Source organism: Triturus cristatus, chromosome 9, assembly GCF_964204655.1.
Source record: "Triturus cristatus chromosome 9, aTriCri1.1, whole genome shotgun sequence".
Taxonomy (NCBI): domain Eukaryota; kingdom Metazoa; phylum Chordata; class Amphibia; order Caudata; family Salamandridae; genus Triturus; species Triturus cristatus.
Window position 1 is genome coordinate 953,667,705 of NC_140592.1, and position 21,782 is coordinate 953,689,486.

Genomic DNA, 21,782 nt, shown 5'->3' on the forward strand with positions numbered 1-21,782 from the left:
TCCAGTGTTTCTTCCCTTTTACTCGCACTGCTGATCTTGTCGAAAGAAGAACAAGATGAGGGCCGATCCAGCGAGGCTCGTCGTTGCTCTTGCACTGGAAATTTCGGACTAGCACCCACGTACCAGGGTTGATAGGGTGTCCAGGAGGTTCAGAAGCTTTGGGAAGAGTATCATGTACCTGTTGGTGCAAAACACGCAGTTTAACAGTCAAATCATGCAGGTAATCGAGCAGTACTGCATGCTCTATCTCACTGAACTTCGTAGGCCTCGGTACACCCCATACGTTGGCCGGACGGCCAAAAACAACCTCGTAAGGACTAAGTCCCACTCGTGAGTGTATGGTCATTCTGGTGGACAGGAGTGCTAGAGGCAGAGCGTCAGGCCATTTAAGACCGGTGCTCGCCTGGATTTTGGCCAGCTTGAGCTTTAAGGCTCCATTGTAGCGTTCTACTAATCCAGCTGATTGGGGGTGATTTGCAGCATGGAACTTCTGCTTTATCCCTAGCCCTTCACATACATTCTTCATCACTTTACCCACAAACTCACTTCCATTATCACACCACACCATTCTTGGCATCCCAAACCTAGGGAAAAATTCCTTCACAAGGGCTTTGGCTGTGGATAGGGCAGTGTTATCTTTCAGAGGATAAGCCTCTATCCATTTTGAGAAAGCACAAACAACCACCAGTACATATTTCAGGTTGTTGCATCTTTCCATGTGAATAAAGTCCAGCTGCAAAACTTCAAATGGACATGATGGGGGTGCAAAGTGACCAGCTGGAGTTGGGGTTCCCCTACCAGGGTTGTACTTCAAACATACTATGCAATTCTTGACCACATTCTCTGCACACTTGGGAATCCCAGCGTTCTGCCATACTGGAGCCAACAACTTGCATATACCTTTCGTACTGATATGTGCCATTCCATGTGCCATAGTAACCACTGGAAGCACATATGCATCAGGCAACAACCATCGCCTATGTTCTGTCAGATCAATCCAACAACCATTCTCATCCAACTTACCCATACTTTCTCTCCACTTGCTTAACTCTTCCTCTGTGGCTTCAGCTTGAAGCGACTTCACACTCTCTATTGTGTTCTCACACATTCCCACATCATTAACCCATCTTGCGGGGCCTGCAACATACATTCTAGTCTTCACATTCTGTGCTGTTTCTCTCGCGGTCTCATCAGCAAACGCATTCCCACGTCCAACATCATCTGTGACTTTCCTGTGCGCACTGCATTTCATGATCGCAACTTGCAACGGTAGGGTCAGTGACTCAAGGAGGTCATTCACCAGCTTGCCATTCTGAATTTTAGCTCCATGCGACGTCAGGAACCCACGCTCCTTCCACAAACGCCCAAAATTATGAGCCACGCCAAAGGCGTACTGGCTATCTGTGTATATATTTACTCTCATTCCTTCAGACAACACGCATGCTCTCGTGAGGGCGATTAATTCCGCTGCTTGGGCCGAATTATGTGGCACTCGCGCAGTTTCCACGACCGTGTGCAAAGTCGTGATAGCATATGCAGCAGTCGTGTCACCATTAGGGAGCTTGAAACAGGAGCCATCCACCCATAAAGTGCCATCACACTCAGTCAGGGGAGTATCTTTTAGATCTACTCTCCCTTTCGTCTCTTCTTCCGTTCTGAACAGACAGTCATGTTGCTCAATCTCATCTGAGTCTGCTGGAATTGGCAACAACGTGGCTGGATTCAGCGTATTGCATCTCTTTATGTGTATGTGATTTGCTAACAGTGTAAGTTCATAACCTGATAATCGCGCACTAGTCAAGTGTTGTGTCTTGGTCCTATTTAATAATGTGTCTACAGCGTGTGGAACCATAACAATCAATGTATTGTCCATTACCAAACCAGCAGATTGTCGGATAGACATCGCTGCAGCAGCTGTCGCTCTCAGACAGCTTGGCAATGCCCTTGCTACAGGGTCCAAGGTTGATGAAAAATATGCGCATGGGCGCGGTCTGTCGCCAAAAGGCTGTGTTAACACTGACAACGCACATCCATCTTTCTCGTGAACATACAATGTAAAAGGCTTACTGTAGTCGGGGGTACCCAACACAGGTGCTGAACATAATGCATTACGCAATTCCACAAAACTTTTCTGGCACTCTTCAGACCATGGGATAGGGTTCCGTGTGTCTTTGCATGTTAAGGCTAACAAAGGTTTTGCCAATAAAGAAAAACTAGGGATCCAATGCCTACAGTATGAAGTGATGCCCAAGAAAGCACGTACTTCTCTCTGTGTTTTTGGCACACTCAACTGTGCAATGGCTTGAATTCTTTCTGGGGTCAGTTTCCTTCCCTCCTTCGATAAGAGATGACCTAAGTAGGTCACTTCTTGTCGACAATATTGCAGCTTAGAGAGAGACACTTTGTGATGGAAAGCGGATAAATGGCGCAACAGTGACAATGTGGCTTCTTTACAAATCTTTTCAGTATCCGCAGCGATCAGTAAATCGTCCACGTACTGAATCAGGATAGCGCCACTAGGTAAAACAAGTGCATCAAGCTGCGCTTTCAAAGCTTGACTATATATTGATGGACTTTCACAGTAGCCCTGGGGAGCGCGTTTGAAGCGGAAGCTTCGGCCTCCCAGACTAAAACCAAAAATGTCCCTGCTCTCTTCTGCAATTGGGATACTAAAGAAAGCATTCTTTAAATCAATCACTGAAAACCATGCAGCAGAGGCTGGAATCATCGTTAACAAGGCGGTTATATCGGGGACAACCGGAAACTGTGGCACAACAATCTTATTAACCTCTCTAAGATCAATCACAAATCTGTAAACAGGTGGCTGTGAAGGGTCCGTTCGTTTTAAGACAGGTAAAATCGGACTATTGCAAACGTTGCCTCTTGTCTCTTCAATCACACCCTTATTAATCAAGTCGCTGACAATGTCTAACAATGCTTTCTGCCCTTCATTAGAGATCTTGTACTGGGGAATACGTGGCAGTCTGACATTAGCCTTTAAAGTCACCACATATGGCGGTATCTCCAAGAGGCCCACATCATTGGGACCAGTAGCCCAAAGGGCATCCGGAAGGGATGACAATTCAGGCGGCATTGTATTCTTAGACAAGTACATTGGGGAAATCACTTTCTTGCCTAATGTAAGTTGTACTCCTGAAGGAGAACAATACAGTGTAGCATGCAATCTTTTCAACAAATCTAATCCCAGCAAATTCTCACCACAACCTGTTGTCAGAATCAGGGGTGCTTTCAGCTCGCAAGGTCCAACAGAAAGTGACATGGGACTAGAAATCGGGTTCCTAACTGGGGCGCCAGAAAAACCTACTGAAACATTTATATCGCCAGACAAAGGTGCGCCAGGGAGTTTTGAATGCATGATTGAACTCTTTGCAGCACCAGTGTCTAGCAGAAAAGGCTCCGTTACATTTGCTGTAGTCACCTCAACATACGGTCCACTCTGATCCACTGGCACTGAAACAACTCCCTCTCTCTGTCTATGGCCGTCCTAGTAATCATTATTTTCTGCATCACCGTCCTCTGCATAATAATCATTATTGTAATACTGGGCCGTATTACTAGTCGCGTTAGCTTGCTGATCAAAGCTATTGATGGTACTTTGAGGCGGCAGAGGACGCGCGTTCTGGGGAACACTTCCACGCCCTCTGCCTCTAGGAGCTTGCTGACCACCCCTACCTCGGGCGCCATACATATTGCCGTTACGCTGCATCAATTTAGGGCAACTGTATTTAAAATGACCTTCCTCTTTGCAGTATGAACATTGGTTGGGACCTACAGGGACACGTGGTTGATAGTACCCGTTCATTTGCTGGTTGTTCTGAAACTGTTGAGGTTGGTGATAGACACCTTGGGGTTGCCTATAATTATTCTGACCTCCACGTGGCGGATAGGCCTGCTGTAAAAGGACCTTTGTCTTTAGTTCCTTCGTTTTCTTTTCTGTTCTATCTTTCTCGTCTTTATCTCTATTTTCATAATACTGTGCAGTAGCCAGTATTTGCGCTGAAGAAGAAACAGCCCAAGAACTTTCTGAATCTTTTAACTTTTTACACAGGTCAGGAAGTAAATTCTGCACAAACTTATCCACAAATAACCGTTGGCCACCCTCAGTACTCATATCCTGCCCACTGTGGTCAATAAACGTTTCTTCAAACCTAGTAAAGAAGTCTGACACTGTCTCATCTTTCTTCTGCTTGCATGCAGATAACTTGTCCCAATTTACGCGCATCGCAGGCATTATTGTCTTCATATACGTGATGATTCTACCAGGCAGTTCAGCTACTAAAGGTTCTGGTTTCGCACCACCAGTTTGTCTAGCATCAGCAGCAACAATGTTAGCCCATGTATCCCCTAGTTCTGCATTGTGATCTATATTACGAATTGATCCCCATAGAGGCTGTGGAACAACATTACCAAACAACATGTCTATGTCGGCCAGATTCATAATGCATGACCCTGCCGTCTGTGACAACTCTTTATAATAACCTGCTGGGTTTTTACGGGGATCAGGCAAGGACTGCTTAAGCGCTAACACCTCAGAGCGCTTCCATGGAACATGCACCCAAACACGCTGGAAATGCGCTGCCACAGCGGGGTTACCACCGGCAGCTGCAACCGCTTCCTTCCATACCGGGGGAACTTCTCTCATAGGGTATTGTCGCGCTTTTACCTTTTTCCCCACAAGGACATCTTGTTCAAACAATGACTGTTGGCAATCATCATTCCTAAAGGACAATACAACCGCAACTGCTTTATCTACTCCACGGTCCACAATTATACCAGTTCCAAAATCGAATCTCACTCTACACAATTCCTGCGGGTTCGGATTTTTACCACTATCCTCCAATTCTTCACAGAGAATTTCGCACATTTTCTCAAACACATATCTCTGTTTTGGGGCATCCCATTGATGGAAAACGTTGACAACTGATTCCACATCATACAGTGAAGGGAAAACAATCCATCTACGCGCCATATTATCTATTACCTTTTTCTCATCGGGGTTAGGCAACTGGCTACGCAACTGCTTACGCTGTAAACCAGGAGTCGCACCAGATGACTCAAAGAGAGGAGACATTAATGTAGTAACCACATTAGCTAAGCGCTGTCGCGCTGAAGGAGAAGCTGAGGCGAGAACAGGGGGAAAAACAGAGGGAAGAAAAGAGGATGTAGAGACAGGTACTGGAGAGGTGGAAGGAAGAGTGTCAGGGGAGGCAGCTGCTGTATTAGGCAAAGTCGCAGGAAGTGCGGGGGCAGTTGGAAGCACAACTGGCGGCGCTTGAGAGGGCTGCGCTACAGGGATAGGAACCGGCTGCAAAGCAGCTGGCGGTAGCGGCAAGGCTTACAGTATATTCACTGGAGGTGGCATATTTACAAGCTGGGGAGGCGCCGTGGCATTTTGAGCATACGGGGGTGGCGGACTCAACAAATGTGACATCAGGGGATCTTTCTCCTTTTCTTCTAACCCATTCTGCTTAGAATGTGGTAAAGCTGGGTAACTTTTGTCAATCCCTAACTTGCGCTGCCTATGCAATTGCTCACTCATTTGCTCCTCTTCATTGTCTTTAAATTGTACAGCTGCTTGCATTACTGTCATACCTCTCTCTCTCTTATTCCGTTTCGCTAACTTAATTTCCTTTTGTTTGGCTTCCTTTCGCCATAAGCGGAAAGAGTCAAACATCGCCGGCCGGGCTTTCTTCTTAAACAATTTAATTTCCAAATTATCTAAAATATCGGTATCAAAACTACCATTTTGGGGCCATTTTAAAACACCATCTTTCCTAGTGTAGTGGATCCATACTTTGTTATATGCAATGGGGCCTACGCCATGTTTGACATAGAGCTCATAAGTTGGAGTTCCAACCGGAGGAACCGGACATGATTCCTCTAGCTGGAAATCTTTTCCACAACCCAAACAGAATAATCTACCAAATAGTCCAGAACCAGGCATCTTTGCTCACTAGTCTAGATCCAAACGTCAGAGGATTATCGATTACGATAGCCTCGTGAATACACGAGTCCTCTGGCTTTGGCGTTTGCAAACTCCAAAGTACCAAATTACCAAATCAAACGATCCCGAAGGATACCAAAAACAAATAGGAGACGCTCCACTTATACTTAACTGAATATTGTTGATCGATGGCGTCACCAGAAGACTCTCTCGATTGTTTCGCTCTCTCAGATTCGTCAAGGGTCCAAAACAGGTCGATTAATCAGGGCAGCAGTCCTTCGTAGCCGTCGGGACGCGGAGAACCTCGCAGAAAAGACTTTCGGACCACGTCGACATGCAGGGGTCGATGAAGTGGCGGCCTTCCTCCGGAATTTCCACACGAAGCTCCTCACGAACCCCTGGCTTGGACTGGTACCGCTGAAATCGCCCCGAGTTGGGCGCCAAACTGAAGTACTGGGTATTTTAGACCCAGCGGTGCAGGGGCACACACCCTATGACTTCTGGGTTCACCCTGTTCCAGACCTACAGAAACACAGAGTCTTCTGGGTGAAGTCAAAGAATCGTTTATTGGCTGCAGACCAATGACAGGTATCCTAGAAGTACAACAGCGTGTATGTTCTCAGGAGACTGCTGAAAATCATAGGAACGGGCTTCTCCTTAAGTACAAAATATCATGCTCCAGGCACACATTCCTTGGTTTACGATATGGCCATTATAAGTATACATTACAAACGAAAAAGCAGAGTCATGATGACCATCCCACATTCCAGTTCGGCCAGCCCACAATGATTTACACAGTAAGGTTCAGATCCCACATTTGATGTCAATAGACCCCCCAATAAACATGAGCATCTCCTGTTTTGGGAAACAAGTCATAAAGCAGGAACAAGCAGGTGTGGAAGAGATTAGCCGGGGGATTGTATAGAATGAAAGGGTTTTATGATGGGTCAAGCCCTGATGCTAATCACAGGTGGACGGAGGAAGGGGAGCTCGTGAGACCGGTTTGACCTGGGGCAGCAGAGCCAGCTGCCCAGGTCACAGAGAAGTCAGAGGGAGAAGCCCATGTACTGTGAGGCCTGTATTTACTCCATTATAGCCTATGTGAGGGCAATGACAAGATGGCCACTGCTTCCAAAATGGAACCCGCGTAGTGAAGCAGAATAACGTGTACGCAGTGCATTCATAGCTAGAACGATATACAAAGCACTCGTACATGCCGCATTTACCATTTGCGGTTTGTTAATACCAAGATAGACAGGGGTAGGGCCCTGTCCCCTACGCGGTCCCAGAGATTAAAGTACGACAGGGGAAAAAAACGGGAAAGGGAAGAAGGGAACAGGAGAAAAGAGGGAGAAGAAGGAGAAGGAACGAACTGTTGATGGGGAAAGGGGTATGTGAGAGTGAAAACGGGAGAATGTGAGACGAAAAGAGAGACCAGGACATGCATAAAGGGAATGAGAGGCACAGGAGAGAGGAAAGGAGGGAATGTTAGAGCCAAAGAGGGAGGACAGAAGGAGATAGAGCAATGGATAGAATAGGACAGGCAAGGAGGGAACAGAACGGAAAGAGAAATAGTGGCGGAACAGAGAAACGAGAGAACAAAAGGAATGACCAGTAGAGGAAATAAAGGAGGAGGAAATAGGATAGTCGGGGACTGAGGACAGGGAAGGAATTAACTGGAGTGGGAAAGATTGTGGGAGGGTAGAAGGGAACAGGAGAGGGATTAATGGAACAGATGAGGGCTGGGGAACCGGAGAGAAGGAGGAGGGATCAGGAAAGAGGGTAGGAGGGAAGAAGATTGGTATGGTCATGGCAGATGGAAGGCAATAGGAAACATAATGGAAGTATGCGTGAAGGAGGGAACATGAAACAGAAGGAGGGAGATAAACGAGGGAACAAGTGAGCGAGGAGGGCAAAATTATCCAAAACGGGTGTTCAGGTGAAAGATTACTTTTCTAGGCATTGCCCATCCTTTAGATGTGGTAACGTGTTTTCATGCTGTTGTGTTTTTACTGCCACTTAACACAGCGAGGAAGGTACGCCTTACATGCAGATAAAATCTGCAGTGAAAGAGACCCTTTCCTGCATGCTGCTTAGTAAAGCAGTCATCGGCTCCTCTACTGAAATATGGCTGCAGTTCGGAGATCCAGAAACGGCCCAAATACCTTTGGGTCGAGTTCGAGCACTATAAAACCGCAAAAAAAAAATGTCATGAGGGCTCGCCTGCCATGGGGTAATTTGTCAGTTATGATAGTAATCTAATCTTTAAAGGTTTTGTCATAGTTTCAGACAAATGGAGGTGGGGAGGAAGTAGTCGGTACGAGAATTATGAATGAGCGCACTGCCCATGAGGCTTTGATAACGCATGCTTTGAAGCTTGGATAACGCATGCTTTCCATTCATTCATTTATGAGTGCGCACATGGCACGTTTTTGACAGGAAATTCCAAAGATGTCAACTTGTATTCAATTATAAAACACGCCAAGGGTGCCATGATTTTGAAATCTAATGATGTATGCCCAAACTTTAACAAACTAATTAATCAACGTTATGATACAATTACCAAATAGTAATAGTGCAGCTGTGACCGAGAAGTTCTGAGGGGAAAGGTGACCTTGACGCCATTCGGATAAAGCATGCTCCAATATAACCATGTTTGACTGCTCATTTGAATCTAAATTACAATACTGGGCTAAAAAAAAAAGTGACATTAGCAGGGACACTAACTCTTTGGAATTTCCCTGAGTGTTTACTTTCTATGACGCACACTAAAGTCCCAGAGCATTTTTGACGCGCATCACTTTGGGGAGCAGTGCGGCTGTGATTTCTGCAGAGCATGCCTCTGAAAGTGAGGCTTCAGTGAACTGTTTTAGCATATTTACTTTCCAGTTTATCCAAGGGCACTATTTCACCGCAGTGTAAACAAAAGGGAACGCGTGAGAAAATTACACTCAAGATGGGTACAGAGTGCGAGTGAAGCCAGCTTTCAAGGAAACAGAAGGAGGGAGATAAACGAGGGAACAAGTGAGCGAGGGAGGGCTCACTTGTAAAGGGACAGCCTTTACCTTGCGGGAACGAGCAGCGCCAGGCGCGATGATTGCTAACATATGGCGCCTGCTCGCTCCTGCAAGGTAATCGCCACACATGCACGAGGGCTCATTGGGAACAGTGCAAAACATGCACTAGTTCCCAATAAAGCCCGGACCGATTCCAAAAGGTCCCCAAAGCAGCGCTTGCGCGCTGCGTTGCGAGACCTAAAAATCGCCCTTCTCGTCCATCAAAACTAGGTGTCTCGCAAAAATGTGTTCTAAAAATTGGGTGGTGGTTCTAAAATGTTTTGGAAGCACTGCTATACATCATGCCCATTGCAGGGCTTGGCGTAGTGTGGTCATTTCAAACAAGCGAGGAAGCATGTCATTCACTACGTCTTCTTTTTGCCCTGTTCACCTTTGCCATAGTTTCTTAACTGCTCTAACAGAGATGTGGTACTACCAGGCATCGGTTTCTCAGTATGTGATTGTCCTATTACCCAGCGACACGCCCTGCTTAGATTTGGAGTCAGCTCGGTACCAGCTTTGGGGCAACACCACCCTCATCGCCTATTTGTTTTCTTGCTAGACTCCTAAACGTGGGGATGCTGCTTCCTTCTAGAGGTACTGGTGAGGTTGTGATCCATTTTCAGTCCACTAAGAGTTTGCCGTATCAGTTATGTCTTGCAAATTGTGTGTGTGGTCATGATGCAAACCGAGTTGTTGGCTGCTTTATTGCCTCAGACCAGAGTCACATTTTGTGACACTGTCCTTTTCCAGGGCCCCTAGGGATCTCTCTGTGCCCAGGACGGTTTTTTACAAGTGAGGATATCTCCAGTGCGCTAGGCATCACCCTCTTGTGGGTCCCTCTGCTAAACTGAGCCCGTGCTCAGAGTCTGCCAGCCGTAGATAGTTGTTTTGGTGCATGCAGGCTGCTAATCTGCTGCCTTAGAGCTCCCGGCGACAGGCATGGCACTGCCAGATGTGCTCATACGGACTTGCCATAAGTGACGTTTTAAGGCATGGGCAAACAGGTGCTGGCCCAGGCCCCAGCAATTCAGGGAGCTCTTTATTGAGCTATCTCTGTCATGCAGACAGTCCTGCCTAGATGTCCTTGCAGGATTCTTAGCAGGTTGTTTTTTTTTGTTTTTTTTTTTTAAAACGTTTTCCTTCCATTTATTTTTAATGTGAGTGATGTGTAGGAATCTATTAGTTATTTTGCAGAGGAATGTTGTGCTTATGTTTTTCAACACCATACAACAGCCACAAAAAGTTTTTATCATTATAATTGTGCCATCCATTCACGCTGGATCTGTTGAGTTGCGTTCCTGGACCAAGACAAAAGCCCATCTCCTTTGTAGCATGGATGTGCCGCACTTCCTGCAACTGACAACCATCCTGCTCTGGCGGCCGCAGCACTGCGCTGAAGGGTCTTTAGCCCCCCTCTTCCCCAGCCTTGGGGCCTTCAAGGCAGCAGTAGAGGTGGGAGAGCTTACAAATTAACAGGAAGTGCTGAGCCAAGGGTCAGGCTCGGATCTTAGAGCTTGTTCACGACTGAGCCCTGAAAATGTTTTCTATGTAAACCATACAACAAACATCATGTAAAATATGACACGCCTTTAAACATGAACCATTCGTGAACCAAGAGGCAAGGCCGTTGTCTTGTAAACTCTGTACATGGCCGATATTATAATAGGACAAAATTACAGTCCACTAAATCAAACACAATAGGTTTTGTACAACTGGTATTCAGAAATCACAGATTTGAAAGTATTTTATTAAGCGATAATGAAGAAAAGGGAGTTTAGCTGAAATAAAATATTTGCATAAAATCACACAATTTAAGCGGTAAGGTGTGATTTATCCTGGTTTTCTGGTTTCACTTTGTACAAATCAGTGACTAAATGGGTGTCTGTCTGTGGGGTTTTTATGTAAACGCTTTGTTTTCACCTCTTTGTGCATTTTTGGCAGTTTTTATGTCGAACAAACTTGACCGATCACATTACACCAAGTCACATTCATTAGCGTAAGCGATCGCACAGCGAGACTTTGTAGGGGCTTCAGAAAATGCTCCCAAAGGCTTCCCAGGCGGATCGGGTGGCGGTTACGCGCACAACCACGCGCATTCCATTTGCCACCAGCTACTTCCTGCGTGTGCGCTGCCTCACGCATTCAGAGATTTAGTAAGGGGCACAAGACCTTAGAAATGCAGTTTATGGCCAGTGCATGTGAGGCATTCAAGCGCGAAGCTGGCATCTGGCATCCGACTTGAAAGCTGCAGACTGCTTTCGCCAGCGCGCGCTCGGCCTCACTTCCTGCATCCCCTCTTACAACAATTAACTTTCGTTATAACTCACACCCCATATGCTCGTTCCCTCCCACCCTTCCTTTGATGGAAGGGTGGGAGGGACCACGCCGCACACTGCTGCACGCCGCACACCGCTGCACGCCGCACACTACCGCACGACGCACACTACCGCACGCCACACACTGCTGCATTACACACTGCTGCATTACACACTGCTACATGCCGCACACTGCTGCACGCCACACACTGCTGCACGCCACACACTGCTGATCGGCACACACAGCTGCACGCCACACACTGCTGCACGCTGCACACTGCTGCACGCCACACACTGCTGCACGCCACACACTGCTGCACGCCGCACACTACCGCACGCCACACACTACTGCATGCCGCTGCACGCCACACACTGCTGCACGCCACACACTGCTGCACGCCACACACTGCTGCACGCCGCACACTGCTGCACGCCGCACACTGCTGCACGCCGCACACTGCTGCACGCCGCACACTGCTGCACGCCGCACACTGCTGCACGCCGCTGCATGCCACACACTGCTGCACGCCACAAACTGCTGCACGCCGCACACGGCTGCACGCCGCACACTGCTGCACGCCGCACACTGCTGCACGCCGCTGCACGCCACACACTGCTGCACGCCACAAACTGCTGCACGCTGCTGCACGCCACAAACTGCTGCACGCCGCACACTGCTGCACGCCGCACACTGCTGCACGCCGCACACTGCTGCACGCCGCACACTGCTGCATGCCACACACTGCTGCATGCCGCTGCACGACACACACCGCTGCACGCCACGCACTGCTGCACGCCGACAACTGCTGCACGCCGCACACTGCTACACGAAACACTGCTGCACGCCACACACTGCTGCACGCCACACACTGCTACACGCCGCACACTGCTGCACGCCGCACACTGCTGCACGCCGCACACTGCTGCACGCTGCACACTGCTGCATGCCACACACTGCTGCACACTGCTGCATTTCTCACTGCTGCATGCTGCACGCCGCACACTGCTGCACGCCGCACACTGCTGCACGCCGCACACTGCTGCACGCCGCACACTGCTGCACGCCACACACTGCTGCACGCCGCACACTGCTGCACGCCGCTGCATGCCACACAGTGCTGCATTCCACACAGTGCTGCATGCCTCACACTGCTACACGAAACACTGCTGCACGCCGCACACTGCTGCACGCCGCACACTGCTGCACGACGCACACTGCTGCACGCCGCACACTGCTGCACGCCACACACTGCTGCACGCCACACTGCTGCACGCCACACACTGCTGCACGCCACACACTGCTGCACGCCACACACCGCTGCACGCCACACACCGCTGCACGCCACACACCGCTGCACGCCACACACCGCTGCACGCCACACACCGCTGCACGCCACACACCGCTGCACGCCACACACCGCTGCACGCCACACACCGCTGCACGCCACACATCGCTGCACTCCTCACACCGCTGCACGCCTCACACTGCTGCACGCCTCACACTGCTGCACGCCGCACACTGCTGCACGCCGCACACTGCTTTTATGCGAGTTTATGCTACTGACATTGAAATGACAATGCCTTTTATTTGTTTTAAAACAAAAACATAAATAAAAGGCATTGTAATTTTACAATGCCAATAGCTCAAACTCTTATAAATGCGAGACCTATTGCATTGCAAATGCTTGTTTTTTAAAGGCACTGTGAGATTAAGTGATTTGCCCAGAATCACAGGATTCTGAACCAGCGACTTGAACCTGGTTCCCTAGTTCCAAAGTCAGCAGCACTGCCTGTAATGCCACATTCTGGGTATAGGTAGGGTGGCGGGCAGAAGCCACTTGTAAGCTCGGCTCATTATGGGCTTGATGTTCCAATGAGGCCTCGAGCTGAGCTGACCCAGGTTTCAGGCTCGGGCCGAGCTCGAGCTTTCGGTGGCTCGGCCACCTCTAAACAGCAAGGTGGGTTTAGGGGCCCAGATTGAGCTAGCAGGATCCCAGACTGGCGATCCGAAGCAAAGAAGAATCTGTAAAGGTTTCACTCCATGCCATGCCCCCAAGGCAAGCTTTAACTCTGTTGACCTGTGTGCAAGCATGTTTGTTGGTAAGGCTACCTATTTGCGTTTTGGCTTATTCATGTGTGCCTTCGTGTTGTCTGTGACTGTATGTGTATTGTACATTCGTTTTCTCGGTGTATATGTGCCTCATATGCATGGGTGGGTACCTGTTTTAAGGTGTGTAGGGATGCCATAATGTCTTGCACTGAAACATGCGGGACGCCCTTATAGCCTAAATAGGAACCAGGAAAACGCACAATCATTGCAATATTGAATTATTTGATTATGTTATTGGTATATGGCATAACTTACTGGCAAAAGTGTATTCATTATAGTCAATTATGTTGAATTGTACCCAAAAATCTGTCTGGGAGCATACCCCACATTTTATGATCTTGGCTGGTTCCACAAGCTATGCTGTTTTAATGTGTTCCAGACTGAAAGAGTATGAATGAATGAGGTATGATTGGTATCCGTTTGAATGTGAACGCAATATTTTAGCGTGAGTGGAATGTCGGGAAGTTTGTGACGATTTACATATATTTGTTTTGACATTATTTGTAGTACATGTGTAGCAAAGTTGCAATTCATATAAAGTTGGACATAAAAACAGACTTGCGTATGACAAAAAAATGAACTCTGTTGAATAAAAATAACAAAACAGTAAAACTATATATGAGTTTTTTGTACATGTTCTGGCTCCAGAATACAGAACCGCACTTAGTGTTATGAGTTATACCAATACTATAAGGTGGAGTTGGCAGTGTTTTTGACTGCTTTAGTAGTGTCTCCCCCCTGGCTGTGCCTCCCCTTTTATTTATAGGATAATGTCTGCTGGCCTGGCACCCATAAATGTGATTTCTGTAAGGGGGGCGCAAGGATTGACAGAATGTTGACATTATACGTGTTTTAAGACCTGAAATGTGATTGTACCAATTAGACATTTATCGACTCATCCAGCATATTCCTTCATCTTTTCGCCCGTGTGTAGGTATATTTGCTCTCTATGTATAGTTTACCTGCCGACATGGTTGCTTATTTTTAGGGAGCATAGGTGACCTATCTTTTGTCATTTATCCCTTTAAACTTCTCTATACGTGTTAGTCCGTGTCCATGACGGCTTATTAGTTAGAGGTGTGCGTTCACTGTACACAAACTACTCGCTATAGCCTTGCGTGTTGTCTGTATAGTGCCCCATACGTGTAGTTGGGCTGTTTCTATGCATTCGCATTGCGACAGATAAGGAAAATAAAGCATATATGGAAGCAAGCGGATTTGCACAAAATAACACAACTTGGTGAAGTGAAAAACCGGGATTAGAACCCGGGTGTCCCTACTTCAGGTCCAACGATTTATATTTTGATCAGTAGAGCACATCCACCCTCGCATCATGGCTTGGGCTCCGAATACACTGAACGACGCCATCAAACAATCAATCATTAGCTATCCACAGCTGGAATCAGTCTGAAGTTTGGAAGGAAAGGGTCTGTGAGTTTACTTAGAGACATTTGCCTAGCGTGGGGTGACGCATTGCAGTTGAACTGCATATGTCGAAAATTAAGGTGTTGAGGCGTTTAACTCCCTTTGCCAACAGACAAGAACAGGAATGTCGACGGACCCGGATTTGGCAGTTTGCAAGAATTGCAGTTCATCGGGTAGCTGCCCACACCAGGCACCCGCGTGCCCCTCTGGCAGTGCGCCCTCAGAACGCGCGGCCACGGGATGATGAGCACAGGCCCATTGAACCTCACCCTTTCTCTAGAAGAGCTCAGAAACTCTCCCAACACGGTTTTGTTTCTTTCCAGGCTGCGTATTTATCGGAGAATGTTTGATATTACATTTACAGCACTTGTTCTTGTCATTTTAGGGCATGAAAAAAAGCAACAGGACTGAGGCGAAAAAGATGGGGCCTCTGAAGCTGGCGGCGCTGAACGGGCTGACGTTGTCGCGCATGCCGTTAGAAGACGACGGAAAGGAGGAGCCCGCCCAAGCGACCAACGACGAACGGGTATGTGGGGGCCCCATGATCTCTGTCTGCGCACATGCTCCCGAGGTAGTTAGGTGGTTGGCACATAGATGCCAGGTTTCCACCATGTCCATGCCTGATCGGCTCATCCAGAGTAGAGGTTTTCTTCTTAAACTCTGGGACTCCTAGATAGCCTGTATTATAATGGCATTCATTCAAAGGCTCATACAGTCAAGGGTTTCCTCTGAATTCTGGGGTTCGTAGTCTGTATTATAAAGGAATTCAAATAAAGTAAAAAACATGACTGGGACAGCACACATCACACATGGACCTTGGAAATATGCTCAGGCTGCAGGCAACGGCTCTAATAATTATGGTTATGACTCAGACTCTTTTCAAGGTTGATAATAGAAGTAACACCTGGTATTTACAATACCTTGATTACATGGTCATTTATGAACAGTACTTCCCGGTGTTTTAAGAGATTTATCCCCCACAGCCTCTAGTACTTGGCTGGGTAACGAGAAATAAGTTTACAATATGTCAACCTGTATCCGACCATCTGGTACAGTGAGAAGATATTGTCGAGTAGTCTGCGCGTGTCCATGTAGCACCTTCTGAACGGTGTAGAGTCTTTACTTGTGTTCTCTTTCTCACCGAAAGCTACTGGAGTTGATTTGAAGCTGGAGCGTTATAGTGTGTTTTTGGGCCTTTGTTGTTTGATCACTGACTTGGCTCAGATACCTGTGCTGATACTAACACAATGAGCCAGGCCCTGGCTCACCCCAGCTAAGATCTCAGCAATCCAGTGTTATATGGTGTGTGTGTGTGTGATGGGGGGTTGGGGGGAGTGTTGATTTGAGTTTTGCTGGTCTGAGGGTGGTTGGTCTAATATACAGTTGTTGTTCTTGAATCTGAGAGCTTGCTTTTTTGCATCCAGACCTGGACATTTGCCAAGTAATCCCAATTCGTTGTCAATCCCCCACATCCATTTTAGACTTTCAAGTGGATCTGTGTAGTGTTGTTGTACTTAGCAAAGTCGTTTTATAGGAGTAAAATGGCCAAGGAGAGGGGTGATCCTAAAAGTGCTCTGCACACGATCTTGAGGGTATTCAAGAAGGGTAATAATTTAATCTGCTGGGTGCAGATATCCAGCATTGATTTACTGTGTTACTGCTCACCCAGGCAGTGCTCTGCCTCTGCCTCTGACCTGCACAGACCACGGTTTGAGGCCCGTGCCACGCCCTGGACTGCTCTTGATTTTTCTGGTGGCTTAATTTCTCATTTTTATTTCTATTTTGTTTCTATTTTTTGTATCCCCTTATTTCTTTTTATACCCCTTATTCCTATTCTTCTCTCCCCCCTCCTCCGTGTCTGGCCCTTCTGCTGGTTCCCGCCGTTGCTGCCCCTGTGGCCCCTCCCGCGTTCTTCTAGCTCCCAGCTGTCACGCCCTCCCCCAACCTCTACTTAATGGAGGCCGCTTCGCAGCCACGCGGCGGACGCGCGCAGTGTGCGCGCCAAAGGCAAGCCCGTCTGCGACCAGCACCATGACCCCAGGTCCTCCGACCTACCATCGCTACAGTTCAGCGGATCTCCACACACTCAATGGCGACAAGAATAACAACTGCAAGCTCTCCTCTCGACACCCACGGTCCTTTCACCTGCAGAAACTGCCGCCACTCCTTCAACATCGACAAAACCCAGGACCCCCCTCTGCCGACCAGCAACATCCACACCGCAGCCCAAACCCTGCAATGCATCCTCCTCAACGTCCGCTCCCTTCACAGGCACGCCATGGAAATCTGGGATCTCCTCTACAGCAGCTCTCCCGACGTCGCTTTTCTCACCGAAACATGGACAAGCGTCACCTTTGGCCCTGACATTGCTATTGCCATCCCCGAAAGATACAAAATCCCCCGGAAGGACCGCCCAAAACCCCCCGGAGGCGGCATCGCCATCGCCCACTAGGCCAACCTCCGCCTAAGCACCTACATCGACGGGCCTACGGACCTTATGGAACACCTGCACTTCAAGATACAGGTCAACCCGACCACCACCCTACGAGGCACCCTCATCTACCGACCTCCCGAACCCCGCGCACCCTTCTCCGACTCCATCACCGACATAATCACCCTGCATGCCATCACCTTCACCGGCTGCATTTTGCTGGGAAACCTTAGCTTCCACTTCGACAGCCGCCAAGACCCCAACTCCATCTCCCTCCTGGAAAACCTTCCACGTCATCGGACTCCATCAGTTCGTACCAGGACCAGCACACTCCGCAGGACCCCTCGACCCTATCTTCACAGCAGGAAACTTCATCCCCTTCTGCCATACCTCTGAACTCCCATGGACAGACCCCCGCTGTGTCCACTTCACCTACAAAGCGAACATCCCCCAAAGACACCCACCCCAGCTCCAATGCAGGAATTGGAACAAGACCTCCGAACGAGCAGTTCACCACCACCCTCAGCAGCTCCGCGCCCCCTGCCTCAGACAACGACCCCACCACCGCTGCCCACATCAGACACAAATGGATCACCGACTGCGCAAACACCGTCGCCCCCCTCAAGAAATCCTTCAACCCTCATGCTAAGAAGGCCAGCTGGTTCTCCACCGAACTCCAGGAATCCAGACGAACCTGCAGACCTCTCGAAAAACTATGGAGGAGTTCCAAAACCCCAGCGAACCTCGACAACTACAAAACAAAACAGCCACCACTAACACAAACTCATCAGACACTCAAGGAAAAAAGCACTCCAGGACAGAATCTCCGCCCATGCACACAACAGCAAGGATCTCTTCGGCATCATCAAAGATTTTTCCCAACCCAACAGCAAGTTCACCGACAACCCATCCTCCCAGGACCTCTGTGACAAACTCAGCACCTTCGTCCATCACAAAATCAGGGCTATCTATCACAACTTCGACAACAACAACCTCCATGAGGAACCCACACCCACCGCTTCCTGCACCACACAGCCGATGCTGGACAGCTGGACCGCCCAAAGCATCGAAGACACCCTAAAGACCATGAGGACCACCGGTGCCCCCACGGACATCTACCACAGAGCCGCAGACATCATCGCCTGAGCTACAAAGAGTCATCAACCGATCCTTTGAGACCACCTCCTTCCCCGATGACTGGAAACATGCCGAGATCAACCCTCTCCTAAAGAAACCATCGGCGGACCCCACCGACCTCAAGAACTACAGACCGATCTGCCGTCTTCTCTATCTGGCCAAAGTCATTGAAAAAGCTGCCAACAGCCAGCTCGCCTACTTCATCGACGTTAACAACATCCTCGACTCCTCCCAATCAGGCTTCAGGAAGAACCACAGCACAGAGACCGCCCTCATCGTCGCAACAGACGACATCTGCTCCCTCCCCGACCGAGGAGAGACTGTGGCCCTCATCCTCCTGGACCTCTCCGCGGCCTTCGACACAGTCTCACACTGCACCCTAGCCCGCAGACTCCACAATGCAGGAATCCGGAACAAAGCCCTCGACTGGGGATTTGCTCATTCCTCTCTGGAAGAACGCAGCGGGTCAGACTACCTCCCTTCTTCTCGGAGCCAATGCCAATCACCTGCAGAGTCCCCCAAGGATCCTTCATCAGCCCTACTCTGTTCAACGTCTACATGGCCCCTCTCGCTTCCATTGTTAGATCACACGGACTCAACATCGCATCGTACGTAGACGACCCGCAACTCATCCTCTCACTATCCAATGAACCCAACATCTCGAAACACAACTTTCAAGAAGGAATGGAAGCAGTCGCCAGGTGGATGAAGAACAGCGGCCTACAACTTAACACAGAAAAAACCAAAGTACTCATCATAGGCCCACATCTCGATGCGTGGAACAACACCTGGTGGCCCCCAGGAATTCACCCCCACCTGCGGACCACGCACGCAACCTCGGATTCATCCTCGACTCCGAACTCAAAATGGACCTCCAGATCAACACTGTCACCTCTTCTTGTTTTCACACCTTCCGTCTCCTACGTAAAACTTTCAGCTGGATCCCCCTTGAACACAGGAAAACAGTCACCCTCTCCCTCATCATCAGCAGACTGGACTACAGCAACGCACTCTACGCCGGGATCAACAAGAAACCTCACCCACCAACTCCAGAACGCCATCTCCAGACTGGTCCTCAACCTACCACGCCATTGCCACATCACCCAACACCGGTGGGCACTACACTGGCTCCCCGTCGAGAAGGGAATCGCCTTCAAGCTTCTCACCCACACCCACAAAGCCCTCCACAACACCGGCCCGCCTACATGAACCACCAGCTCTCGTTCCACGCACCACAAAGATCCCTCCGCTCAGCCCAGCTTTCCCTCGCCATGGTACCACGCATCAATTAGACCAGAACAGGAGGTTGTTCCTTCTCCTTCCTCGCGGCAAAGGCCTGGAAGACCCTCCCTCTCCATCTCCGCCAGACACCAACTCTCCCCGAGTGCCTGAAGGACCTCAAGACCTGGCTCTTTGACGAATCACCATGGGCATCCGTCACAGTGCGTACCCTGAAAGGCCAGGAAAGACCTCTGACCCATTTGGCCACCGACGATACTCCATGAGTGCCTTGGAGCTGCGCGCCCCCCTGCGCCTTGAGACCCTTCCAGGTGAGTAGCTGCACTCAACAAACCCCTGATTGATGATTGATTTAAACAGACCAGAATGATGCCCTCCATGCCTGCCACCGTCTCTCAGTTTAGTAGGACTTCATGATCAATGCTGTTGAATGGACACAGAGCCAGTGTGTAGTATCAGGGTGCATTTCTTCCAAGGGCCTTTGGCAGTGTTACATCCTTTTGATTTCTAGGTTTTGCTGTGCAGGTTCCTTGCCATTTTAGAATGGTAACCACATTTTGGTTTGTTTTTGATGTCCTGCGTGGTATATGTTTTTTAGGCTGTGGGTATTCTGTGCTAATGTTAGCCACCATGTTCAAGGTACGCACTTCGGCTTTTCTAAGGACCTGTTTAAGGATGGCAACCAGGTTCAAGCAGAAACCCTTGTCTCATGGTGCCCATGCTAGAGATTAATTGATTAGTTGAAAGGAGAACTGTGCTGTTGGTGGCTTACAGAGCAGCACTTGGAACCAAATTTATGACACTTTTTTTTTGATGTTGCAAACTCTTTGATTTGGAGTTTACAATAGCAAAAAAGTGCAAACGCGTGTGTGGAGTTGGTAAAGTTTTACAGACTCCTAAAATGGGTTTACAATTTGATACGGATTAATATTTGGAAGGTGCATGTTTTAGCCATACCATCCAAATACCATATCGCTTCTAGATGTATCAGTGGTTAAGGACTCTCCTTCCCTTTTGTGAATAGAGATACATGTTTTAGGGGGGAGTAGGCAGTGGTCCCGGAGACCACTATCCACCTTCACCAAAACTTTAAAAAACAAAAAAAATCCCATTAAAATAAAAAATAAAAGCTTTTTTAAAAGCAATCACACGGATAGTGGTCTGCTGACCCTTTCAGACTACTAGTCCTCTGATTGTGACCAGTTAGGATGAGTTGCAATTTTAAAACTAAGGAATATCATTAGGTAGGTCAGACTGCGATCCACTATGATTTGCAACTTTGCAAACCGCCCTAATAGTATATAGGTAGGTTTGCAAAAAAAGACTGGTCTCAAATTACGACCATTTGTTACAACCAGTATCTTTCGACATCTGGCCCATAATTATTGGTAAATCATTTTTTATGATATGATCATACATTTTGTCAGAGACTTGCAAGTCCTTGTGATGTATTAATGACAATTCTGTCAGTTTCTTCTTGTATCATTCCAGTCCATGAATGAATGAGCTTCTTGGATGCATCAGCTTGTAGGGATGGGAGTGCAATCATTCTCCATTAGGAAAGGACACATCCCTATTGATGTATTAAATAGAACTTACAAAACATTGCCCTCAAGGCTGTTTATAGGCTGAATGTGAATGGTTGGAAAACCACGCCCTTTCACCCTGGGTTAGGAACACCTCACTTTCCATAATATTTTTGTGTTTTAGCACAAAAAATGGTCCTGCATTCCCTCATGGACTTAAGCAGTGTACAAACAAACTACACATGACCGTACTCCAATAAAAAAAAATGAAACCTTGAGAATTGATATTAGCTAGCCCCACTGGAATGGTGACTAAAACAAAAGGGGAAAAATCTACTTCATAAGACACCAGGAAAAAACAAATTCTGATTGCAAACATACTTCACACACCCCTATTATTGTAAAACTTCTCCCCAGAATTAAGAGAGTTGCATATGCTTGATTTTTCAAAATTTGATTTGTACATTGTCTGTTATATGAGTGATTACAGTTAAAAGCTCAGAACTGTTATACACTGAAGACTATAAATAATACATTACTTTCTTAGATCAGTATTTCTTGAACAAGTTAAAAGT

At 48.1% G+C, this 21,782-nt stretch overlaps 1 protein-coding gene across 2 annotated transcripts in view; it reads left to right on the forward strand.

The window, feature by feature from the left end:
* The window catches only part of PTPN21 (protein tyrosine phosphatase non-receptor type 21), a 438,348-nt gene that overhangs the window by 329,412 nt on the left and 87,154 nt on the right, over nt 1–21,782 (forward strand). For both annotated transcript variants that reach the window (XM_085626579.1, XM_085626580.1), the window contains one exon: nt 15,260–15,400. In XM_085626579.1, the coding sequence (XP_085482705.1) occupies nt 15,260–15,400 (141 nt within the window). The remainder of the gene's footprint in view (nt 1–15,259; nt 15,401–21,782) is intronic.